General features: G+C 41.1%; 5 protein-coding genes and 1 pseudogene across 12 annotated transcripts in view; all 6 read right to left on the reverse strand.

Moving 5' to 3' along the window:
- Positions 1-638: 638 nt before the first annotated feature.
- Positions 639-25,612, reverse strand: part of LOC310849227 (mas-related G-protein coupled receptor member H-like) — a 42,824-nt gene continuing 17,850 nt past the window's right edge. The window contains exon 2 of the transcript XR_014566797.1: positions 639-835. The gene's annotated coding sequence lies outside the window, so the exon portion shown is untranslated. The remainder of the gene's footprint in view (positions 836-25,612) is intronic.
- Positions 3,373-4,335, reverse strand: LOC310849372 (proto-oncogene Mas-like; the record flags this gene model as incomplete). The annotated part of the gene is made up of 1 exon (XM_083749538.1): positions 3,373-4,335. The coding sequence occupies one exon, from the start codon at positions 4,333-4,335 to the stop codon at positions 3,373-3,375; it is 963 nt and encodes a 320-aa protein (XP_083605664.1).
- LOC310849080 (proto-oncogene Mas-like) lies at positions 6,222-9,797 on the reverse strand. Of its 2 annotated transcripts, none has more exons than XM_083748832.1 (2): positions 9,651-9,797; positions 6,222-7,474 (listed from the first exon to the last, which is right to left on the reverse strand). In XM_083748832.1, exon 2 carries the CDS (start codon positions 7,428-7,430, stop codon positions 6,432-6,434), a length of 999 nt encoding a protein of 332 aa, XP_083604958.1. In that variant the 5' UTR covers positions 7,431-7,474; positions 9,651-9,797; the 3' UTR covers positions 6,222-6,431. The 2 variants fall into 2 exon arrangements, 1 of the variants encoding a protein (XP_083604958.1); XR_014566767.1 differs by lacking the exon at positions 6,222-7,474 and adding an exon at positions 8,157-8,369.
- Positions 10,732-12,408, reverse strand: LOC310849062 (proto-oncogene Mas-like; annotated as a pseudogene). The gene has a single exon. The product of its transcript is annotated as a proto-oncogene Mas-like (transcript).
- Positions 13,647-23,627, reverse strand: LOC310849229 (proto-oncogene Mas-like). 6 transcript variants are annotated; one of them, XM_083749365.1, is made up of 3 exons: positions 23,567-23,627; positions 18,033-18,170; positions 13,647-14,683 (listed from the first exon to the last, which is right to left on the reverse strand). In XM_083749365.1, the coding sequence occupies exon 3, from the start codon at positions 14,633-14,635 to the stop codon at positions 13,649-13,651; it is 987 nt and encodes a 328-aa protein (XP_083605491.1). In that variant the 5' UTR covers positions 14,636-14,683; positions 18,033-18,170; positions 23,567-23,627; the 3' UTR covers positions 13,647-13,648. The 6 variants fall into 6 exon arrangements, with proteins under 6 accessions (XP_083605491.1, XP_083605492.1, XP_083605495.1 ...); XM_083749366.1 differs by lacking the exons at positions 18,033-18,170; positions 23,567-23,627 and adding an exon at positions 23,421-23,530; XM_083749369.1 differs by lacking the exons at positions 18,033-18,170; positions 23,567-23,627 and adding an exon at positions 23,381-23,530 and having other exon boundaries at positions 13,647-14,675.
- LOC310849240 (mas-related G-protein coupled receptor member H-like) lies at positions 20,634-21,866 on the reverse strand. Its single transcript, XM_083749389.1, has one exon. It carries the CDS (start codon positions 21,794-21,796, stop codon positions 20,843-20,845), a length of 954 nt encoding a protein of 317 aa, XP_083605515.1. The 5' UTR covers positions 21,797-21,866; the 3' UTR covers positions 20,634-20,842.

Raw genomic sequence — 25,612 nt, forward strand, 5'->3', positions numbered from 1 at the left:
AATGGCTTTGTCATGTATAATGAGATAAGAATCCAAGGTCTTTGTTCAGGCCAGGTTTCTCCATGGTTTTAAGTTTGGTGATAAGTTGTAATTCAGCAGCTTCTCTTTCCAGTCTATTTCTGAAATTCCTTTGTAGTAAAACAGCTACTTTGAGATCTTGTATAGAATGTCCTGGGAGATTGAAGTGTTCTCCTACTGGTTTCTCTGTCTTGTGATTCCTGATGTCCGATTTATGTCCGTTTATTCTTTGGCGTAAGGTCTGGCCTCCAAAATCATGGAGAAACCTGGCCTGAACAAAGACCTTGGATTCTTATCTTATTATACATGACAAAGCCATTTTTCACCTTTTCACCCCTTGCTTCTTCCTGTAAGACCTATTGCAGTCGTTAAGAGTCGTCAACAGGCTCATCACAGCTATCTGCCAATCACCCATTCCCACCACCCTTCTGAGTAATACCCCTCCCCAACTTCTCACTATATAGAAGGGTCTGGAAACTTCTGTTTCAGTGTATCTGAAGTGTGCATGCACACGAAAGCTCATACCAAGAACTGACTTAGTTGGTCTTTAAGGTGCTACTGGAAGGAATTTTTTTGTTTTGACTATGGCAGACCAACACGGCTACCTATCTGTAAACAAAACTAAAGACAGCAATAATAATCAATGCCATTTCTTGAGCCCCTAATTCAAAATAGGGATTATTATTTTTGGGGAGCTTGGTGCCATTGTTTGTTCGGTTTCCATTCTCTGCAATATCCAAAAGGCACAGGGATTCCATGCTGTTGTTTCTCATCATGCTCAATCTATGCTTTTCAGCTATGTCTTGTATGGTTTCTCCTAGGAAAAAAGAAACAAAGATTGAGTTGTTCTGTCTATAAAACTGAACCTTATTACACTGATAGGTGTCTAGATTGCAAAATACCATGGGGCAGCAGAACAATGTGATATGGGGTGCAAAATTAACCCTCTTTACAGGTTTAGTTTTTAATTTTATAAAAATAGAAGAGTCCTTATGGGTGCTAGAAATTGCTTGAAAGTTTACAGACAATCCCTTTTGAAATCTTGAAGACTAATTCAATACATTTTCTTGTGATTAGAAGACTCGAGGTGGACTTTGTTCAGGCATTCTTAAAATTCTTCTTGCATAGGAAGGGGAAATAGTTAATGGCAAAGCTCATCTCAGTATATATATATATTAAAACAGCAGCAACAACAACACACAGAAGGACAAGAAACCACCATCAAGGTTTTTGGTAAAGTTTTATACAAGGTCTCTATATCTCTATATTCATTTAATGGGATTTGAACTAGTGATGAATGACCAAGAAAGAGATATTGTGGATGGGGTGGGTAGCTTGATGAAAATGCTGACCCACTGTGCAGCAGCTTTGATAAATGGAGAATTCAATGTTAGGGATTGTTAGCAAAAGGATTCAAAATGAGACTTCTAATAAAATGACGCAGTTATAAAAATCTATGGTGATTCTACACTTGGAATACTGTGGTAAAAATCCTAGTCATCTCAGAAAGGATAGTATAGAATGAATGGCTTCATCAAGTTCTCAGATGTTCATTTATTCTTCTCTTTTAGAAAATCACTGTCCATCTAGATATAACAAGAGGTGACTATGGAAAGGGACTATGAAAGGTATGGATCTTACCTTCCCTCTGCTCTTTCAATGTAGGGTCATGCTTTGAAGCTCAATTTCCACACTTTAAAGCTATGACATGGAGCTTTAAAGTGTAAACTTGTTCCTGGAAAAAGGAAGTCTGACTCGGTGCTATTTATCTTCATCTGTTTCCAAGTCCATACATAAAATGTATAGACAGACCAGTCTGGCTGAGACCTGACATTGCCCTCTTTTAATGTATAGTTTATGAATGAAACAAACCAATAAATCTTTCCAACAGAAGACCCCTGGAATTTAATCTGTGTCTTCCTGCCTGAGAAACATCTACTCCTCTGCCAGTCTATGGGGCCCCTCCTGCTTTTGCAAATGAATTAAATCAACTTAGGACATTCACATGCCTGTAAGAAACTGTTGATCAGCAATCTTTGGACATAATGAGTGGACAACAAGAAGAAATACAATACCCTGTGCTGGAATAACTAAGTAGGGCAGAAGATTTGCAGAAATGAATGCAACCCCAAGGGAAAAACAGATGTCTTCTCAAGTTGAGGGCAACAAGTTTAGGACTATCCCCCCCCCAACTCATTTTCATTTCCCCTGAATCAGTTTGAAAAGTCATGCGGTAAGAGGAGTTTGTTTCATTGGTTATTAAGAAAGCTAATGATGAGATTCTTAGAATGAGACTCTTTCTTAGATAGCTTAGGATGAGAGTCCTGCCTCCTGAGGCTTAATATCTTGGAAAGGGATTCTTAAGAAAATTGCAAAAGTACGCTGCTGAACCAGAAAGCTTCTCTGTGATGCAATCCTAAGAAATATCTATTTTGATGACAGTCAGAATTTCTCTTTACTTTTTCATGCTTAAGCAGCATCACGGATACACACAAGATACTTAGAGATATTCGTATAATAGATACAATATTTAAAGCCCCTAATAGTTTAGGCCCCAAAACATTATTCTCTATAAGGTTCCACCCCCAAGGTATTAAGATCAACAGAGCAGGCCCTTTTAGTTGCTCTGCCTCCATCAGAAGTTTGGGGTGGTGGAGGCCCAGGAAAAGGCATTATTTATGATAGCCTGGAGAAGTTTAAGACTTCATGTGGCTGGGATTGGACATGTCCCACAATAACAGGATTTCCAGGATGTTTCCCAGCACAAATGCCTCATTAATTTTCTCCAGTTCATAGCTGATGGAGTATGGCCCATTGGCGATTTCTAATTTGGAAAATGCTTAGCTTTTGATCAGATAGCCCACAACCTTCACAGCATAAACTGGTATAGCAGATTTCCCCCCCCTAAAAAAACATCAAAGATAATTAAAAATAATTTAATAGCCAAGAAGAAATTAAAAGAACAACAAAGAATTGCAGGCTTCACTCATCTGAGTCCTCTGGGTCTAGGACAGTATATAAATTCAATAAATAATAATGTAATATAAATTCAATAAACAATAATCTGCCATTGAAAGAAAAAGAAATAGGGTTTACCTCTATGTTTCCCCACAGATATACAATTTGTGGATATTAACAAATAGATTTATAATAATAAGATACTGAGTTCAGAGCAGAACAAAAACCAAGAAATATAAGAAGAGATAGAAAATGAAGCTTTCTGAAAAAACCTAATCAGTTTTTTTTATTAAAACCTTTGTGTTCCAAAGCAAACAGATAAACAGTGAAAGATACATCTGTCGTCTCCACTTTCAGTTCCTAGTCTTTTTACAGGTGGATTCTTTTTTGCAGTCATTAGATCTGGGTTTGGACCTGAATGTCTCGCTTCTTTCTGCAATCTTCCTCCTCCTTGAAAACCCTCTGGAATACGACCTTCAAGCTCTCCCTTGATGGACTGTGTTTCTTTCTTCCAATAAGGAAATAAATCAGTGGGTTAACACTGCTGTTTAGGCAGCTGCATAAGAGGCCAAGAAATATTTCTGTATTGTTTCCACCATTGCAGAGAGTATATAATAAAATGCAAGTTAATGGGAAAGCTAAGAAGAGGAAGAAGAGGAGGGCAAGTAGGATGGCTGTTAAAGCTTTTCCCTTCTTCCTCTGTTGTGATCTAAAGTAAACTTTTATAAACAGGACCAGAGTGGAAACAGTCATGAGTGGGAGGCAAAGTATAGCATTCATTAGAAGTAGGTAGAAAAGGGGATTCATTGTAACTCTAAAAACAAAAAGAATTATGAAGATTACATTGATCAGGAAAGCAATGATCCATATTGTGGCACAAACAAGGGTGGAAAAGTGTGGTGGTCTGTGGCATCGATGCCAAAGGGGAAAGACGACAGAAACACACCTGTCTACGCTAATGGCTGTCAACAGATACTGACCAGTGTTGCACATGAATAAAAAAAGAATGGAACCCCAATATAGAAAGGAATTATATGAGAATGAGAATGAAAATAACATCAGAAGATGTATAATGGAAAGAGTAAATAAGCATATGAGTGTCCCAAGGTCAGCAGCAGCCAGATGCAGGATGAAGGTGGTGAAAGGATTCCTCTTCATGCAAAAGCCAAGAAACCAGATGACAGTTCCATTCCCAATGATTCCAAAAATGCTAATAAGTGAAACGAAGACGACGATGATAATTTCTGTTAAAAATTTCGATGAAAATATATCACCAGAACCATGTTGGGAGTTGGGGAGCCCAGTTCCATTGTCGGTTCCATTCAAAGTGGACCAGGTTCCCAGGCTATCATAGCTCATCTTGCTTAATTTCTGCTTTTGAGCTATTTCTTGTATGGCTCTTCCTACCAAGAGTAAATAAACCAATGTGCATTCATTTTTTTGCTATACAGTTCAACCATATTAAAGTGAGACACTCATACAATAATAAAAGAGACATGCTGTAGTCGGAATTCATGACCGATAAACAAACAAACAAACACTTTGGGAATATAGTTCATTGGAATTCTTGTCAAAGGTTTAGGGGGAAATGCAGTACGGGAAGGGGTTATAGATTTTTCCTCCCAGTAAAAAAATCTGCAGGCACAGCATCAGTAAGCTAAACTAAATTTCCCCTCTTCTGCTTTCGGAGTCAGTCTTAACATCTGAAACTTATGTAATGTGTCCTAAACACTGGGAGGGGGGGAGGTTGGATAGGCTCAGTGCTTCAGATGTGGAGTGGAGAAGAGAAACAGGAGAAGGACTTGAATGGCTCTGGAGATCAGGAAAACAAAAGCCATTATTATCCCCAGCCACAATTGACGGCTTTCAACATAAATAAAATCATAACAAAACAATGCTTTGGGAACGCATATGTAAGTTATTATTATTATTATTAAACTGTTATATTTAACAAAACAAGATTAAATAAAACTCAATTGAAATCCCCTCTCCTGGTCTCCCAATGGCCAAACAGATGCTTAAGGGAAGCCTACAAACAGCTTTGGAACAGAAGAGTCATCTCCATACCTGTGGTTTTCTGCTGGCCCATCAGATCTTTAATTTCACAACCCACTTGGGGCAACTCTGAAGAGCAACCTGTTGTTGTTGTTTTACAGGGCATTTGGGATACTTCTGTTCAATCCCAAATACATTGACATATCCCCAAATATTCCTTAGATGAAAATAGGGTCATTTTTAATTCCTCTCCTATTGACCCTCCTTAATCCCCATTCTGTGTCTCTCACATAGCATTTCCTATCATAAGAAGGACAATTGCCACCACCAGTAAACTGTTGTATCCCTATTGTAGAGCACTTGTGAGGCAGATTATTGGTTTGTCCAGCCCAGTATTTCCCTTCTCCAGGGATTCAACCTGGACTTTTCTGCCTTAAATGCATGTACACTTCTGCCTTTGGGTCTTCTCCCACTTTTGCAAATGAACTATGTCAACCTGAGACATTCACATACCTGTGAGCAACTGTTGATTAGCCGTCTAAAGACAAGGTGAGTTGGACGCAGCAAGAAGCACAAAATCATGTGCTGGAATGAAGAGGTAGTCAGAAGATTGGCAGAATTGACTACAGACACAAGGAGGAGAAAATAGATGTATCACCAAGCTCTCCGCAGGATGTTTAGGGCTCCACCCATTACTCTTCATCTGTTCTTAAGCAATTTGCCAACATCCCGTGACAAGAAGAATTTTGTTCGTTGGTTGTCAAGAGAGCTGATTACACAGGAGGTTTGTGTCCTATAATTTCCATATCACTACATCCATATAATAAGAATGGCTTTTTGTCAGCCACAACTCACCAGAGCTCAATTCCCACACCCCTCAGTTGGATGCCGTGGCTATTATAAGAGAACAAGCTAGCACAGCTGTCAACTTTTCCATTTTCTTGTGAGGAATCCTATTCAGAATAAGGGAATTTCCCTTTTAAAAAGGGGAAAGCTGACAGCTATGCAAGAGAGGACTTCATGGTGAGTTTCTGAAGCTCTTTTTCTAGAAAAATAGCACAGAAAATAGGGATAGTACTGGTAGAATGTTCCATCATGCACTTTTTTCAAAAAATCTGGGGGAAATATTTTATTCTGTTTTCTTCAAACATTTGGGCCCTACACGTGAAGATTTCTTTACTTCATTTCCATTAGCAATGAATCTGTTTTCTATACAATTTAGCAAGTCATCCCACCCAACTCAAAGTCTGTTGAAGTGGCATTTCTTTTTATTTCATTTTCTAAAACATACAAAGCATTAATCCTGCCAAATGGGCAATCCAAGGGGCTTTTAACGATACTGTTAAAACAAGGCCAAAAATTAACAGAGTAAATGAATCCAAAATAATAAAATAGTGAGTACAGAGGAAAACAAGTACCAAGAGATAGAAAATGAAGCTTTTTGAGCTATTTTGAAGTCTTCATATCCGGGTTTGAACTGGAACTTCTTGTCTCTCTCTGCAGTTTTCTTCCTCTTTGAAAAGTGTCTGGAGTATGACCTTCACGCTCTCCCTAGATCGAGTCCTCTTGTTTCTCCCAATCAGGAAATAAATCAGTGGGTTAATACTGCTATTGAGGCAGCTGCATAATAACCCAACAGATATTACAACATATTCCACATTATAGGCTATAAATGGATTGAAAAAAGGGATTAATAATATGAAAGTAAATGGCAAAGCTAAGAAGAGGAAGAAGAGGAGGGCAAGCAGGATGGCTGTTAAAGCTTTTCCCTTCTTCCTCAGTTGTGATTTGAAGTAAAATTTTATAAACAGGACCAGAGTGGAAACAGTCATGAGTGGGAGGCAAAGTACAGCATTCATGAAAAACAGGAATGTCATGGTATTCAGTAGAATGTTAAAAATAGAAAGAATCCAGTTGATTGCAGTGAGCAGGAAAGAAATGATCCATATTGTGGCACACACAAGGGTGGAAAAGTGTGGTGGTCGGTGGCATCTATGCCAAAGTGGGAAGACGACAGAAACACACCTGTCCATGCTAATGGCTGTCAACAGATATTGACCAGTGTTGTACATAAACAATAAAAGAATGGAAACCAACAATTTAATCAAATGCATGTAGGGAGGTAAAGATAAGAATGACCTCAGAAGACGTATAATGGAAAAAGTAAATAAGCATATGAGAGTCCCAAGGTCAGCCGCAGCCAGATGCAGGATGAAGGTGGTGAAAGGATTCCTCTTCATGCAAAAGCCAAGAAACCAGATGACAGTTCCATTCCCAATGATTCCAAAGATGCTAATAAGCAAAATGGAGATGGAGATAAGAATTTTTGCTATACGATATGGTGACAATTCATAATCAAAACTGTCCTGGGGGGTTATGAGGTCAGTTCCATTTTCTGCTCCAATATCTTCCAATGAAGCATTCAAAGTGGACCAGGATCCCAGGCCATCATTGCTCATCTTGCTGGATCTCTACTTTTGAGCTACTCCTTGTATTGCTCTTCCTACCTGGAGAAAATAAAGAAATGTGAAATCAGTTTGGGTTATAAAACTCAATCATATTAAACCGAGAGACTGAAACAATAATAAAAGAGTAATGCTATTGTGGAAATTTATGACAAACAAACAAACAAACAAACAAACAAACAAACATGCCCTCTAACATTCCTCAGATGAAAATAGGGACATTTTTTACTCCTCTCCTATTGACCCTCCTTGACCCCCCTTTTTTTGCCTCTCACATAGCATTTACTAACTTAAGAAGGACAAGTGTCACCAGAGGTAAGCTGTTTATGAAAAAAAAAAAAGAGGTGTAACAGAAAAATAAAAGGTAAAGTGAATTCAAGCAGCAAAATGAGAGCTGTGTGAGAGAGAGGGAGACAGAGAGAGGGAGAGGGAGAGAGGGAGGGAGGGAGGGGAGAGAGAGAGAGAGAGAGAGAGAGAGAGAGAGAGAGAGAGAGAGATTTGCTGATGAGCCTGACACGGAGATTCTTTAAAATAATAATAATGTTGTATCCCTACTATAGAGCAGTTGTGGGGTAGATTATTGGTTTCTCCAGCCCTGTATTCCCTTCTCCAGGGATTCAGCCTGGACTTTTCTGCCAGCAATGCATGTACACTTCTGCCTTTGGTTCCCCTTCCATTTTTGCAAATGAACTGTGTCAACGTGAGACATTCACATACCTGTGAGCAACTGTTGATCAGCAGTCTAAAGACACGGTGAGCTGAAGGCAGCAAGAATCACAATATCTTGTGATGGAATGAGGAGGTAGTCAGAAGATTGACAGAATTGACTACAGCCCCAAGGAGGAGAAAATAGATGTATCCCCAAACTCTCCGCAAGATGTTTAGGGCTCCACCCATTACTCTTCATCTGTTCTTAAGCAGTTTGCCAACATCCTGTGGCAAGAATAATTTTGTTCATTGGTTGTCAAGAAAGCTAATTTAAGAGGAGGTTCTTGCCTCCAAAGTCTTGATGTCATAGAGAAGCATTCTTGTGAAAAGTGAGTAAAGAAGTTGCAGGGAACAACTGGTGAAGGGAAAAACTACAGTGCCTGGGATTCTTTCAGTGGAATGATATGCTTTGAATGCATGGTGTGTGTGGAGCCCCACAGGTGTAACTATGGAACCTGGAAATTGGACTGGGGTGGGGGGTCTGAATGCCTAAGAGGGGGGAAATGGAGAACCAGGAGGGAGAGGAGAACAGAATGGAATGGTTGGATGAGATGACACACACACACATATGTGTGTGTAAAGATCTATGTAGAGTAAATAACATGGCACATTCTGGCTAGATCATTTTCCTTGTTCAGATTGAGGGCTCGCCCACCCTTCCACCAGTCCCATTCCAAAAAGGCACAGTTTCACGCAGTTTTCAGACACCGGTCCAAGTGACCTTGCCTTTGCTGTGCAGCTTTCCCTCAAAAACACGCTCTTTGCCTCTGAATTGGAATGAACAAAAATCTGCGGGAAAACCCAATGGTCATTTGTTTCGATTCAGCAGTAAAGAGAGGATTTTCCTAGTGGGAAATGGAAGGCCAAATGAGGTGTGGAGGAGCCCTGAGAACCTGTTTTTATATATCCCAGTGGATGTTAGAGGGTCAGCCATAGACATGAATGGAGACATTTGAAAATTTGTATAGTTTGAATTGGGCAGATATGGCCATTATCTATTTTCACAATAAATATGTTAATTAAATAGCTGGGGGAAATACACAAATGGAAAGGGGACCCTCCAAATTAATCCATTACTCATTGTGGTCAATAGGATTTTGGGAAATGGCAGAGAAGAAACAGGGAACTGATTACTTGAAATACTCGCCTATTGTCATATGTAGCTTTTGTTACTATTTATCCAATTTTGTTCTATAGAGTAACACATCTGAGTCTGTTCCTAAATCCACATATCAAATACACAAACAATCCAGTCAGTCATGGCTCACATATGAAAAAACAGCAATGATATTTTAATCTACAGTTTATTGTACCCTAATCTGCTCTCATCCATGCTCTCTAATCACAGAATGCATATAGTAAAGAATAACAGAAATGCCATTTATGTCACAAAGAAACTGGTATCTCTTCAAGAGTATTCCTCCTGCATGCACACCTCTGCCAGCCAATTATGGTTCCCCTCTTGCTTTTGCAAATAAACTTCATCCACTTGAAACATTCGCATACCTGTGAGAAACTCTTGATCAGCAATCTTCAGAGATGGTGTGTGGAATGCAGAATGAAGTACAATGTATCCTGTGCTGGAATAAGTAGGGGGTCAGAGCATTTTCAGAAATGAATGTAGCTCCAAAGTAACAGCAGATGTTCTATCAAGCTTCCTGGCTCCACCCACTAATTTCTATCAGTTCTTCTATCTGTTCTTGTCAATATCATGAGGTAAGATCCCCCCCCCAGCCATTGATTATCAAGATAGCTGGTGTAGGAGGAGATTCCTAACTGCATTCAAGCTTGTATCAAACATAAGACACATCAGAAGAAAATGATTCATAAAGACAAGCCATCTACAAAGGCCAACTCTTCAGCTTGCTTTTATGATGTGTTTTCTTCTTACGATGTGCCTTGTGTTTGATATCTATTTGTTGTACTATAGCAGCAGGATCAGTGGGAAGTGGAGGAGAGGTGGGTGGGCTTATGACAAATAACTTTCTGCTCAGTTCTGCTTCCTCACTTCACACTCTCTGTGTCCATCTCTCAAATGGGGAAGGGTGAACTGCTCAGCTCTGAATTTGTTTGGCTGTCCAATCTATCCAACATTCAGGTGTCAGAATCATTCCCTTCCCTCACCATTCAGACATTCTGACATCAATCCCCAATTCTATTCACAAGATTTTTAGGATGTTTCCCAGCACAAATACATTATTGTTGAAATTTATTTTCTCTACTCTCAAATGAAAAAAATAGCCAAGAAGAAAATAAAAGGACCACAAAGAACTGCAGGCCTCACTCACCTGAGACCTTCGTCTATAGGACAGTATATAAATTCAACAAATAATAAAAATATATAAATCTGTGGTTGAAAAAAAAATGGAAAGAGGATTTACCTCTATGTCTTCCCAGAGATATACAATATGTGGATATTAATAAATAGATTTATAATATTAAGATACTGAGTTCAAAGTAGAAGAAGTACCAAGAAATATAAGGAGAGATAGAAAATGAGGTGTTTTTTGGAGGAAACCTTAATCAGTTTTTTATTAAAGCCTTTGTGTTACAAAGCAAACAGATAAACATGGAAAGATACACCTGTCGTCTCCACTTTTAGTTCATAGTCTTTTTCATGGGTTGATTTTTTTTTAAGTCATCAGATTCAGGATTGGACCTGAATATCTCTCTTCTTTCTCCCATCTTCCTCCTCCTTGAAAACCCTTTGGATTATTACTTTCAAACTCTCCCTTGACCGACTATGTTTCGTTCTTCCAACCAGGAAATAAATCAAAGGGTTAACACTGCTGTTTAGGCAGTTGCATAAGAGCCCAAGAAATATTTCAGTATCATTTCCATCTTTACTGGAAAAATGGATTAATAAAATGCAAGTACCGTAAATGGGAAACCTAATAAGAGGAAGAAGAGGAGGGCAAGTAGGATGGCTGTTAAAGCTTTTCCCTTCTTCCTCTGTTGTGATCTAAAGTAAACTTTTATAAACAGGACCAGAGTGGAAACAGTCATGAGTATAGCATGCATTAGAAGCAGGTAGAAAAGGGGATTTGTTGTAACTCTAAAAATAAAAAGAATCATGAAGATTACAGTAAGCAGGAAAGCAATGATCCATATTAAGGCACACACAAGGCTGGAAAAGTGTGGTGGTCTGTGGCATTGATGCCAAAGGGGGGGAAATGACAGAAACACACCTGTCCATGCTAATGTCTCTCTCTCTGTTTGTGTGAGAGAGAGAGGGGGGGGGGGAGGGAGAGAGAGAGCTACAGAAAGCCTCCTTCCACCGGGTTCTTAGTTTTTTCCATTTAGTCATTCCATATCCCATTCCACTGAATTTTTTTCGGGTTCTTCTGGGGGGTTTTATGCCCCTCTCAGCGCTACACAAAGCATGCCTCTTATGCGATGGTGGTATAATTTTGGATACAGGAGGCCAAACATGAGAAATATCAACTTGATATTATTGCACATGCTACTTAGATATGTGATATAGAAGAGTCTGTATGAGAATGGTCTATTGGGCACATGTTCATGACTGTTAAATGCCAGAACATTGTTATCTGCCACCAGAGCTATCTTGCTTGAACTTCTGCAGAAGATAGTTGGGTGTTTCCTGTGAGAGGAGACAGTTACAAAAGGATCAAACCCAAAACTTATATTATGGGGAAAATAACTATATATGCAAAAATGATATGCAAAAGAATTCCAAAACATTATGGGGGTAATTAAAGTTCTGGGCCTCAGACCAAATCCAGCTCTCAATCCTTGGGTTCAATCCTTCTGCATCAGTCCAACAGGAAGTTAATTCCTCTCTTTTGAAACATCAGATTTACTTTCATTAATCGCGCACGCGCACGCACACACATACACTGAGAGAGAGAGAAAGACAGACAGATAGATACAGAGACTGCAGGAGCTGGGTTTGAAGACAGTAATCTTTCTCTGTCGCCCATCAGGGCTTTGTGCCATTCTGATGATGAGTCTTACTAGCTCATGCTGATTTTTGGTTAACCTTTTATGTGAGCAGCTTGCACACTTTGGTGGGTCACTTAGGTTGTGCCAGTGAAAAGCTAATCAGCTTAAGAGGAGCCCAATCATCTTTCATCAGAGGTGACTCTTTGCTCTGCAATGCACAGTGGACTGCATGGTTTCACCTGACTGCTTTATTCTCATGCCCCATCCTAATCCTTCTTAATAAGTGTTAACGAGAATGATGTGTCAAGGTGAGTCTTTATCCATGGCGATTTCAGTTCTTCACCATGCAAAAGAGTCCAGTGTATGCATCAATACATAGGCTTGACGGCTAGCATTGAGTAGAAAGTGCATTGTGACATGGAACCATCTCCCCCCTGTGTGCTCTGGTGTTTTTTTCAACAAAATATTGGAAAGTTGGAGAAACATTGATGTCATGAATCACTTCTGCTCATTGTCCCATTGCCCTATAAAGGTGTAGAAGGCAGAATTTTGTTGATTTCTATATGCACATAGTTATAATTTCTATATCACTACATCCATATAAGCATGGCTTTTTTTCAGCCACAACTCACCAGAGCTCAATTCCCACCCCCCTCAGGTGGGTGCCATGGCTGTTATAAGAGAACAAGGGAGGTCTTCATGGTGAGTTTCTGCAGTTCTTTTTCTAGTAAAATAGCACAGAAAATAGGGATTGTACTGGCAGAATGTTCTATCATGCACTTTTTTAAATATCTGGGGGAAATATTTTCTTCTGTTTTCTTCAAACATTCGAGCTCTACATGTGAAGATTTCTTTACTTCATTCCCTTTGGCAATGAATCTGTTTTCTATACCATTTAGCAAGTCATCCCACTCAACTCACACTGTTGAAGTGGCATTTCTTTTTATTTCATTTTCTCAAACATGTAAAACACTTATCCTGCAAATTAGGAAATCCAAGGGGCTTGTAACGATACTACTGAAATGAGGACAAAAATTAACAGAGTAAATGAATCCAAAATAATAAAAAATAGTGAGTACAGAGGAAAACAAGTACCAAGAAATACACCAAGAGATAGAAAATGAAGCTTTCCTAGCTAGTTTGAAGTCTTCACATCCTGAAACTTTATGGCATTAGCAGAAATGTTATAAGGAGTTAAGTATAAGTACTTTAGTATTAATGGAAAATAAGGTTTAAAATATGTTAAGATATTCATAATGATAAAAATAGAGAAAGATGGAAAGGAATTGCTGAAACAAGTAACAGAAGTGGAATACAAAAAGGGAGGTGAGAGGAGGTTGATGAAATAAGGGAATGAAAGATAGAGTAATGAAATGGTATGGTATATGTTTTTAAATTGTTGTTATTGTTTTGTTTTGTTTAGTTTAGTGTGTTAAGGTTGTGTTTTGTATTGTTGATATATTGTATTGTATTGTTTTTTTCTTTTTTCTTTTATCCTTTCGGTTCTATTTTGTCTTTTTCTCTTGCCTTTTTTCTTCTTTTTTCTTTTCTTGTAAGTTTTAAAAGTAATAAAGATTATTTTTTTAAAAATGAAGTCTTCACATCCGGCTTTGAACTGGAACTTCTTGTTCCTCTCTGCAGTTTTCCTCCTCTTTGAAAAGTGTCTGGAGTACAACCTTCATGCTCTCCCTAGATTGAGCCCTCTTGTTTCTCCCAATCAGGAAATAAATCAGTGGGTTAATACTGCTATTCAGGCAGCTGCATAATAACACAACAGATACTTTAAAAGATGAAACATCATAGTCCAAAGGTGGATTGAAAAAATAGATTAATGAAATGCAAGTAAATGGGAAAGCTAAGAAGAGGAAGATTATGAGGGCAAGGAGGATGGCTGTTAAAGCTTTTCCCTTCTTCCTCTGTTGTGATTGAAACCAAACTTTTATAAACAGGATCAGAGAGGAGACAGTCATAAGTGGGAGGAAAAGAACAGCATTTAACAGAAGCTGGTAGAAAAGGAGGTCCAGAAAAATATTAAAAATAAAAAGAATCAAGTTGATTACAGAGAACAGGAAAGAAATGATCCATATTGTGGCACACACCAAGGTGGAAAAGTGTGGTGGTCGGTGGCATCTATGCCAAAGGGGGAAAACAACAGAAACGCACCTGTCCATGCTAATGGCCGTCAACAGGTATTGACCAGTGTTGTACATGAAGAACAAGAAAAACTCAAACAACTGTACACACAAGCTAATATCCACAGATAAGGATGAAAATGACACAAGATACACAATCAAATAAGAAGATAAGCAAATGAGGGCCCCAAGGTCAGCAACAGCCAGATTTAGTATGAAAGTGGTGAAAGGATTCCTCTTCATGCAAAAACCAAGAAACCAGATGACAGTCCCATTCCCCATAAGTCCAAAAATGCTAATAACTAGAATTAAGAAATATACAATATTTACATATAGTGATGATTTGTGATCAAAACCATCCTGGGAGGTTAGGAGGTCAGTTCCATTTTCTGCTCCAATATCTTCCCATGAAGCATTCAAAGAGGACCAGGATCCCAGGCCATCATTGCTCATCTTGCTGGATCTCTACTTTTGAGCTACTCCTTGTATTGCTCTTCCTACCTGGAGAAAATAAACAAACGTGAAGTCAGTTTTGGCTTATAAACACAACCATATTAAACTGAGGCACTCAAACAATAATAAAAGAGACATGCTATAGTGGGAATTCATGACTGATAAACAAACACTTTAGGAATATAGTTCTTTGGAATGTTTGTCACAACTTATCAGTTTCCAAGGCTTTGGGGGGAAATGGAGTTCACCGATGTGTTGTGGATCTTTCCTCTGAGTAAAAAAAACCTACATTCACAACATCAGTAAGCATATCATTTTAGAACTCAAATTCTCTTCCTCTGCTCTCTGACTCAGCCTTAAGATCAGAAACTAATGTCTTGCGTCGTAGACATTGGTTGGGTTGTGGAGAATATATAATTGGTGGTACTACTATTATTGTAATATGTAATGATTTGCTTTGATTTGTCATTAATTGGAAGATTTTCAATGAAAAAGAAAAAAAATTAGTTAAAAAACAAAAAAGAACAAGAGAGATATAGTTAGAAGTGAACATCTTTTGAAAGCATTGTAACTGAGTGCTGTAGGTTTGAGTTGTGGAGCGCTCTCTCTCTCTCTCCCTCTCTCTCTCTCTCACACACACACACACAGTGGCGTAGCGTGGGGGGTGCAGGGGGGGCCGGCCACACCGGGTGCAACATCTGGGGGTTAGGGAAATCCACGGGTTAGGGGGCGCAAATCCATGGGTTAGGGGGCGCAAATTTCTTGCCTTGCCCCGGGTGCTGATAACCCACGCTACGCCACTGCACACACACACCCCAACCAACACACACACAGAGACTGCATGAGCTAGATTTTAGGAAAGTAATTTCCCCCCAAAAGCCACTGGTTGTTTCGTACCATTCTGATACTGAGTGTTCCCTGTTTAGGCTGACATTCTGTTAGCTGTTGATGTCACTTTTAGAATGGGTGAGCTGCTTGCTGCCAGGGGGTTGGATAAGCGCATTAGCGCGTTGTGGTGGGGCAATTAGTTTGTTCAAGTCCAAAATGAATCAATTTAAGAGGAGCCCAGTTATTGACCCCCCCCCTTAGGAGATGGTGTGTGGAAGGCAGAAGGAAGTAGAATATTCTGTGCTGATAAAAGTAGGGGGACAGAGCATTTTCAGAAATGAATGTAACTCCAAAGAAACAGCAGATGTTTCGTCAAGCTTCCAGCTGGATGTTCAGAGCTCCAGCCACTAATTTTTATCTGTTTTTCAGCAGCTTCTCAATATCACGTGGTAAGATTTCCCCCCACCATTGGTTATCAATATGGCTTATGTAGGAGGAGAATCTTAACTTCTAAAGCTTCACATCATACAAAGGAGTTCTTAAGGAAAGTGGGTAAGCAAGTTCTAGGCAGAAGGAACCAGGCAACCAGGATACGAAATATCCTTACTGATGATGCCATGTTTTACCTTTATCTTCCCATGTTCAAGCCAGTTAACAGCATTGTGAGTACACAATAAATGATATGCATACAAGGGTGTATCAAACACAAGACACATCATAATAAGAAAATAATTCATAAAACAAGCTCTTCATAAAGGCCAACTCTTCAGTTTCCCTTCATGACTTATGATGTGTCTTATGTTTGATAGATATATATATTTGATGTACTATGGCTTCAGGATCAGTGGGAAGTGGAGGAGAGTTAGGTGGGCTTACGACAAATAACCATTCAGAACTTCTGACATCAATGCCCAATTCTATTCACCGGATTTCCAGGATGTTTCCCAGCACAAATACCTCATTGTTGACATTTATTTTCTCCACTCTCCGAGCTTATGGAGTATGGCCCACTGACAATTTTTAATTAGAAAAATGCTTGACTTTCGGTCAGAGAGCCCCACCACTGTCACTGCATAAGCTGGTATAGCAGATATTATTATTATTATTATTATTATTATTATTATTATTATTATTATTATTATTATTAAATAATAGCCAAGAACAAAGTAAAAGAACCACAAAGTACTGCCAGCATCACTCATCTGAGACCTCCAGCTATAGGACAGTATATGAATTCAAAAAATAATATTAATATATAATTCTGCCAGTGAAAATAATGGAAAGAGGGTTTACCTCTCTGTCTCCCCAGAGTTCAGAGTAGAACAAATACTTGTCACGGTCCAGTTTATGGGCGGTCGAAGTCCTGGCAGAGGAAAAAAATAAATGCTCAATCTGAATAAGGCTGCAATCTAGCCAGAGCAAGAGATGGTATTTCTCTCGTGTGTGTGTGTGTGAGAGAGAGAGAGAGAGAGAGACCTACATCATGTCCACTTCTACCTGGTTCTTAGTGGTGGTATAGTTTGAGATACAGGAGCCCAAACATGGGAAGTATCAACTTGATACTACTGCACATGAGACTTAAATATGTGATATAGAAGACTCTGTATGAGAATGGTGTATAGTGGACACTTGGATTGCAAACTTGATCCGTGCGGGATGCACGTTCGCAACCCGCAGTATTTGCAACCTGCAGTGGTGCGTCTTCGCATGCGTGGGTTGCGTTTCGGTTCTTCTGTGCATGCGCAAAAAACAATTTAGTGCTTCTGTGCACACGCAACCACCAAAACCGAGAAGTAACCCATTCCAGTACTTCTGTGTTTTGGCACGTCCTTAACCTGAAAAAACACAACCTGAAAAATGCAATGCCAGGCCCTTGTTATCTGCCACCAGAGATATCTTGTTTGAGCTTCTGCAGAAGATAGTTGGATGTTTCCTATGAGAGGAGACACTTAGAAAAGCATCAAAACCAAAACTGATATTATGGGGAAAGTAACTATATATGTGATGATGATAGGCAAAAGCATTCCAAAATATTATGGGGATGATTGAAGTTGTGGACCTCAGACCACTAACCTCTCGTGTTGCAGACATTGAGGGTATAATGGCTGGGTGGTGGAGAAGAGGAGTGGGAGAAGGAGTTGAACAGCTCTTGTGTTTAGGAAAAGAAAAGCCAGAATGAATTGGGAAGGCATCTGTTTTTTTATTATTATTAAAATGTGATTTTTAACAAAAGTGAATAAAATAAAACTCAAGTCAAATTGAGATTGATAAGAAATATGAAAATTGGAAAAAGACCCACAATAGATAAGCCAGACACCAAGATTTTTACAATGTGTAATGAATTAGACAAACCTTTAGTCCATCCTGCCTAGTACTTTCTGCTCTGACTGGATGTGGGAACCAAAAATTCCTGCCGTCTTCACCAGCCATCGACCTGGTATCCTTCTAACAGAACACTCCATGGAGTTAGCTTGCCCCACCTATCAGCCAAAGGTGCACAGCATTGCCATTCAGCTACAGATCCCCTCTTACCTTTGCTAATGAATGACATTATTAGCTATTCACATACCTTTCAAAGGCTTTGGACCAGCATCCCTCCGGCATGGTGAGTGGGAGCAGCAAGTGGTGCTGGAATAAGCAGGTAATTGGAAGATTTTCAGAAATTGTTAAGATGCCTCATATGGCTCTTACCAAGATGCGTAGGATCCTTCCCACATGTCTTCAGTTCTGTGTAACCCATTTGCCAGCATCATGTGATAAGATGATTGTATTCCACATTGGGTTTCAGGATGGCATTTGACAAACTCAGGAGGAGATTCTTGCCTTCTAAAGTTCAGTGTCCCAAGCAGGAACTCTTAAGAAGAGAGAGTTTTCAAGTGGTAAGCAACTCCAACTTCACTTTGTCTCTCCTGCTGATACAGGAGCCCAAACATGGAAAGTATCAATTTAATATTACTGCATATGAGACTGAAATACGTGATATAGAAGAGTCTGTATGAGAATGATATACTGGACACATGTTCATGACCGTTAAATGCCAGGACCTTGTTATCTGCCACCAGAGCTATCTTGCTTGAACTTCTGCAGAAGATAGTTGGGTGTTTCCTCTGAGAGGAGACACTTAGAAAAGCGTCAAAACCAAAACTGATATTATGGGGGAAACAACTACATATGCAATAATGATATGCAAAAGCATTCCAAAATATTATTGGGATGATTGAAGAACTGGACCTCAGACCACATTCCATTCTCAATCCTTGGGTTCTATCCTTCTTCAGCAGTCCAACAGCAAGTTAATTCCTCTCTTTTGAAGCATCATATTTACATTCATTAATCACACACACACACACACAAACACACAAACTCTAAGAGAGAGAGAGAGAGAGAGAGAAACACAGACACAGACAGAGACTGCAGGAGCTAGGATTGAAGACAGTAATTTCTCCCTGTTACCCACCAGGTGCTTTGTGCCATTCTGATGATGAGTGTTACTCGCTGAGGTTGATTTTTGGTTAGCCTTTTATGTGAGCAGCTTGCTGCCTCTCAATTGCATTAGAGCCTTTGCACATTGTGGTGGAACACTTAGGTTGTGCCAGTGAAAAGCTAATCAGCTTAAGAGGATCCCAGTCATCTTCTCCCCTGCTCAGAGGTGACTCTTTGCTCTGCAGTGCAGAGTGAACTGCATGGTTTCACTTGATTGCTTTATTCTCATGCCCCATCCTAATAGTTCTTAATAAGTGTTGACAAGAATGATGTGTCAAGATGAGTCTTTATTCATGGTGATTTCAGTTCTTCACCATGCAAAGGAGTCTCGTGTAGCTTTGGATATAGGCTTGACGGCTAGCATTAAGTGGAAAGTGCATTGTGACATGATATGGAACCATCTCCCTCCTGTATCCACTGGTGTTTTTTCCAAAAATTTATTGGAAAGATAGAGAAACATTGATGTCATGAATCACTTCTGCAAATTGTCACATTGCCCCATAAAGGTGTAAATGGCAGAACTTTGTGTATTTCTATATGCACATAGATGGGATCCTCATAACGGAGTCCTGGTTGTGCTCGGGACCCAAGAGCTCACCTGACAGGGTTGAAATGGGGGGGGGGGTGAGAGAAGTAAGTCCTGGTCATTCCCCTGGGATCATGCCAGGTGGCTTTAGCCAATAGCCAGTAGGTGGTGTGATCCTAGGTGCTTTAAAAACAGCAGTGTGCTGCAAGTGAGGCACTTGCATTTGCACGGCTGAACAACCACCTGCCCTCCCTAGTTTAGGTAGAGTCGCTTGGCCTTGCTTTGGTTTGGTTTGCCTGTTTTGGAACAGGGGCTTGGTAGGAATTTTTTTCCATTTGGCAGATTGGCTTTAGCCATATAATTTTTCCCTACCCCTTAGCAAATCATCACAACTTGTAAGGTGGTGGTTAGGCATCGGCTCATTTGGATTGTGGGGAGGGGAGGTGTGGCCACCACCTGCCCCTCCAAGAACTAGGTATTCTGTTAAAGGAATCTGGGGATCCTGGATCTCGCCCAAAGTCTGATTGAGGGGCTAGGGCCATGCCAGGACCACAGGAACCCCGGGGTGAGCTTAGGTTGGTTCTCATCAAGCTTGCTCCCTCATTTGGTTTACCACATTTGACGATCACCCTGAGAGGTAGAGCCAGTTATAGTGGGGAGTCAATGCCTAAGCCAATACCGCTCACGTGATTGTATTTCAATAAAGTTGTGGCCAAAATTTGCCCCCAAAGTTAAACTAATATAAGTGTCCATGTGTATTTATTTTAGGGGTGGGTCTAGGGGCCTCGAGACACAATTATAATTTCTATATCACTACATCCATATAATAAGCAGTGCTCTTTTTCAGGAGTAACTGACCGGAACTCAGTTCCAGCGCCTCTCAGCTGCGTGCTGTTGCAATTGTAAAAGAACAAGGGAGGTCTTTATGGTCAGTTTCTGCACCTCTTTTTCTTGAAAAATAGCACAGAAAATAGGGATTGTACTGGTGGAATGTTCTATCATGCACTTTTTAAAAAAATCTGGGAGAAATCTTTTCTTCTGTTTTCTTCAAACATTCGAGCTCTACATGTGAAGATTTCTTTACTTCATTCCCTTTGGCAATGAATCTGTTTTCTATATCATTTAGCAAATCATCCCACTCAACTCACACTGTTAGGCATTTATTTTTATTTCATTTTCTAAAACATGCAAAGCATTAATCCTGCCAAATGCACAACCCAAGGGGCTTTTAACGATACTGTTAAAATAAGGACAAAAATTAACAGAGTAAATGAATCCAGAATAGTAAAATAGTGAGCACAGAGGAAAACAAGTACCAAGAAATACACCAAGAGATAGAATATGACACTTTCTGAGCTATTTTGAACTCTTCACATCCGGCTTTGAACTGAAACTTCTTGTTCCTCTCTGCAGTTTTCCTCCTCTTTGAAAATCCTCTGGAGTATGAGCTTCATGCTCTCCCTAGATTGAGCCCTCTTGTTTCTCCCAATCAGGAAATAAATCAGTGGGTTAATACTGCTATTCAGGCAGCTGCATAATAACCCAACGGATTCCACATTATAGTCTATAAGTGGAGTGAAAAAACGGATTAATAAAATGCAAGTAAATGGGAAAGCTAAGAAGAGGAAGAAGATGACAAGTAAAATGACTGTTAAAGCTTTTCCCTTCTTCCTTTGTTGTGATCTAATGTAAACTTTTATAAACAGGACCAGAGTGGAAACAGTCATGAGTGGGAGGCAAAGTGTAGCATTCATTAGAAGCAGATAGAAAAGGGGATTCATTATATCTCTAAAAAGATAATAAATAATTCCGATTACATTTAACGGGAAAGAAATGATCCATATTAAGGCACACACAAGGGTGGAAAAGTGTGGGAAGACGACAGAAACACACCTGTCCGTGCTGAGGGCTGTCAACAGATATTGACCAGTGTTGTACATGAACAACAACAAATATTCGAATACTGGGAACAAGTAAATATACAAAGGTAAGAATGGAAATAAATTGAAAATTCTCATAATCGAAAGCGAAGATAAGCTCATGAGAGCCCCAAGGTCAGCAACAGCCAGATGTAGTATGAAAGTGGTGAAAGGATTCCTCTTCATGCAAAAGCCAAGAAACCAGATGACAGTTCCATTCCCAATGATGCCAAAAATGCTAATAAGTAAAATGAAGATGGGGATAAGAATGTCTGCTATACTATATGTTGATAATTCATGATCAAAACCCTCCTCGGGGGTTAGGAGGTCGGTTCCATTTTCTGCTCCAATATCTTCCCATGAAGTATTCCAAGGGGACCAGGATCCCAGGCCATCATCGCTCATCTTGCTGGATCTCTACTTCTGAGCTACTCCTTCCATGGCTCTTCCTACCAGGAGAAAAGAAACAAATGTGGAGTCTGTTTTGGCTACAAAGCTCAACCATATGAATGTGAGACACTCATATTAGAAATAGAAATACTTTATTGTCACTGAACCACTTGTTTACAGTGAGATTAAATGAGCCCCCCCCTCCCCACATTCTCTCAGTCCTTGTTACACTCTGTGTGCTGTCCTATGACCACCTACCCCGAACATCAGCTGCAATGTGGCTGTCTTCCATTCAGCAGCCTCACAGCCCACAGGCAGTGGTGTAGCATGGGGGGTGCCAGGGGTGCCGGCCGCACCGGGCGCAACATCTGGGGGGCGCAAGTCCAGAGGGAAGGGACAAGTTCCTTCCTCCGCCGGGCTCCCCGCCGCCACCGCCAGCCTTGCGCCCTAGCGCGCCCGCCGCCGCTGCGGCTGCGCTCCACTCACTGCTCGCAGGAGGAGCAGCCGCTGCAGCAGCGCCGACGCCGCCACCAACGCCTGGCCGGGCAGCCTCCACACCCCGCCGCCGCCGCCATCCCCTCGGCCCAGCCACAGGCGACGGCTGCTTCTGCCGACTGGGAGGGAGGAGAGCTCCGAGGGGCCTCACCGCGCCCTGCGCTCCCCAAAACCCTCCGAGAGGAAGCCGGCCGAGTGGGCGAGGGTCTCCCGGCGGAAGGGGGCGCCGCTGGCTCCGGCTCTCAGCGCAAGTCTCAGCCGCGGGGGGGGCGGGGCGGCGGGCGAGGACGGAGCGCAGCTGGAAGCCCCCGGACCAGGCCGGGGGGAGGAGAGGCGCTCGCCAAGCCCAGATCTGGAGCGCCTCGGAGCGCCCAAAGAGAGGAGGGGGCTTCGGCTGCCTCGGCCCGCGGGGGCTCCGCAAATAATAAAGTTAATAAATTCCTGCTGAGCCTTAAGGGGGGGTTCTTGGTTCCTTCACTCGCCCCCAGCCCCAATGGCGTAGCGTGGGGGGTGCAGGGGGGCCGGCCGCAACATCTGGGGGGGCGCGCTCGCACTCGAGTGCTAAAATCCAGGGGTTAGGGGGCGCAAATTACTTGCCTTGCCCCGGGTGCTGACAACCCACGCTACGCCACTGCCCACAGGTAGAATCTGTTCTTTAGCCTGTTGGTGTGTCTTATTGCCGATATTTTTCCTAACATTGAGAAATTCATTCTGCTCCATATTTCTAAATTTCTTTTTACCTCAAGCCAATTTTTTTTCATAATTATTTTTAATTAGGTTTATGTTTCTTGGTGTTAACCAAATCCCTAAATAGTTAACCTTTTTATGGACTTCAAGACTGATAAGAAATATGAAAATCAGAAAAAGACCCACAATAGAGAAGCCAAACAGCAAGATTTTTACAACATAATGAATAAGAAAAATGGTTAGTCCATCCTGCCTAGTACTTTCTGCTTTGACCGGATGTGGGAACCAAAAATTCCTGCCGTCTTCACTAGCCATCTACCTGGTATCCTTCTAACAGAATACTCCATGGAGTTAGCTTGTCAGACCTATCAGTCAAAGGTGCACAGCATTGCCATTCAGCTACAGATCCCCTCTTACCTTTGCTAATGAATGACATCAAATTTAGCTATTCGCATACCTTTCAAAAGCTTTGGATCAGCATCCCTCAGGCAAGGTGAGTGGGAGCAGCAAGAGGTGCTGGAATCAGCAGGTAATCAGAAGATTTTCAGAAATTGTTAAGATGCCTCATCTGGCTCTTAGCAAGATGCGTAGGATCCTTCCTACGTGTCTTCAGTTCTGTGTAATCCATTTGCCCGCATCATGGGATAAGATGATTGTATTCCACATTGGGTCTCAGGATGTTGTTGTTGTTTAGTCGTTTAGTCGTGTCCGACTCTTCGTGACCCCATGGACCAGAGAACGCCATGCACCTCTGTCCTCCACTGCCTCCCGCAGTTTGCTCAAACTCATGCTGGTAACCTCGAAAACACTATCCAACCATCTCGTCCTCTGCCGTCCCCTTCTCCTTGTGCCCTCCATCTTTCCCAACATCAGGGTCTTCTCCAGGGAGTCTTCTCTTCTCATGAGGTGGCCAAAGTACTGGAGCCTCAGCTTCACAATCTGTCCTTCCAGTGAGCACTCAGGGTTGATTTCCTTCAGTATGGAGAGGTTTGATCTTCTTGCAGTCCATGGGACTCTCAAGAGTCTCCTCCAGCACCATAATTCAAAAGCATCAATTCTTCGGCGATCAGCCTTCTTTATGGTCCAGCTCTCACTTCCATACATCACTACTGGGAAAACCATAGCTTTAACTATACGAACCTTTGTTGGCAAGGTGATGTCTCTACTTCTCAAGATGCTGTCTAGGCCTGTCATTGCCCTTCTCCCAAGAAGCAGGCGTCTTTTAATTTCGTGGCTGCTGTCACCATCTGCAGTGATCATTGAGCCCAAGAAAGTAAAATATCTCACTACCTCCATTTCTTCCCCTTCTATTTGCCAGGAGGTGATGGGACCAGTGGCCATGATCTTCGTTTTTTTGATGTTGAGCTTCAGACCATATTTTGCGCTCTCCTCTTTCACCCTCATTAAAAGGTTCTTTAATTCCTCCTCACTTTCTGCCATCAAGGTTGTGTCATCTGCATATCTGAGGTTGTTGATATTTCTTCCGGCAATCTTAATTCCGGCTAGGGATTCATCCAGCCCAGCCTTTCGCATGATGAATTCTGCATATAAGTTAAATAAGCAGGGAGACAAAATACAGCCTTGTCGTACTCCTTTCCCAATTTTGAACCAATCAGTTGTTCCATATCCAGTTCTAACTGTAGCTTCTTGTCCCACATAGAGATTTCTCAGGAGACAGATGAGGTGATCTGGCACTCCCATTTCTTTAAGAACTTGCCATAGTTTGCCGTGGTCGACACAGTCAAAAGCTTTTGCATAGTCAATGAAGCAGAAGTAGATGTCTTTCTGGAACTCTCTAGCTTTCTCCATAATCCAGCGCATGTTTGCAATTTGGTCTCTGGTTCCTCTGCCTCTTCTAAATCCAGCTTGCACTTCTGGGAGTTCTCGGTCCACATACTGCTTGAGCCTTCCTTGTAGAATTTTAAGCATAACCTTGCTAGCGTGTGAAATGAGTGCAATTGTGCGGTAGTTGGAGCATTCTTTGGCACTGCCCTTCTTTGGGATTGGGATGTAGACTGATCTTCTCCAATCCTCTGGCCACTGCTGAGTTTTCCAAACTTGCTGGCATATTGAGTGTAGCACCTTAACAGCATCATCTTTTAAAATTTTAAATAGTTCAGCTGGAATGTCATCACTTCCACTGGCCTTGTTATTTGCAGTGCTTTCTAAGGCCCATTTGACTTCACTTTCCAGGATGTCTGGCTCAAGGTCAGCAACCACACTACCTGGGGTATACGAGACATCCATTTCTTTCTGGTATAATTCCTCTGTGTATTCTTGCCACCTCTTCTTGATGTCTTCTGCTTCTGTTAGGTCCTTTCCACTTTTGTCCTTTATTGTGGAAATCTTTGTACGAAATGTTCCTTTCATATCTCCAATTTTCTTGAACAGATCTCTGGTTCTTCCCATTCTATTGCTTTCCTCTATTTCTTTGCATTGCTCGTTTAAGAAGGTCTTCTTGTCTCTCCTTGCTATTCTTTGGAAATCTGCATTCAATTTCCTGTATCTTTCACCATCTCCCTCGCATTTTGCTTGCCTTCTCTCCCCCGCTATTTGTAAGGCCTCATTGGACAGCCACTTTGCTTTCTTGCATTTCCTTTTCTTTGGGATGGTTTTCGTTGCTGCCTCCTGTATAATGTTACGAGCCTC

The sequence above is a fragment of the Podarcis gaigeae genome (assembly GCF_964106915.1).
Source record: "Podarcis gaigeae genome assembly, chromosome: 7".
Classification (NCBI taxonomy): domain Eukaryota; kingdom Metazoa; phylum Chordata; class Lepidosauria; order Squamata; family Lacertidae; genus Podarcis; species Podarcis gaigeae.

Bases quoted from the DNA above. Each gene is read 5' to 3' on its own strand.
- LOC310849080 (XM_083748832.1), bottom strand. From the start codon at position 7,430: ATGAGCAATGATGGCCTGGGATCCTGGTCCACTTTGAATGCTTCATTG.
- LOC310849229 (XM_083749365.1), bottom strand. From the start codon at position 14,635: ATGAGCAATGATGGCCTGGGATCCTGGTCCTCTTTGAATGCTTCATGG.
- LOC310849240 (XM_083749389.1), bottom strand. From the start codon at position 21,796: ATGAGCGATGATGGCCTGGGATCCTGGTCCCCTTGGAATACTTCATGG.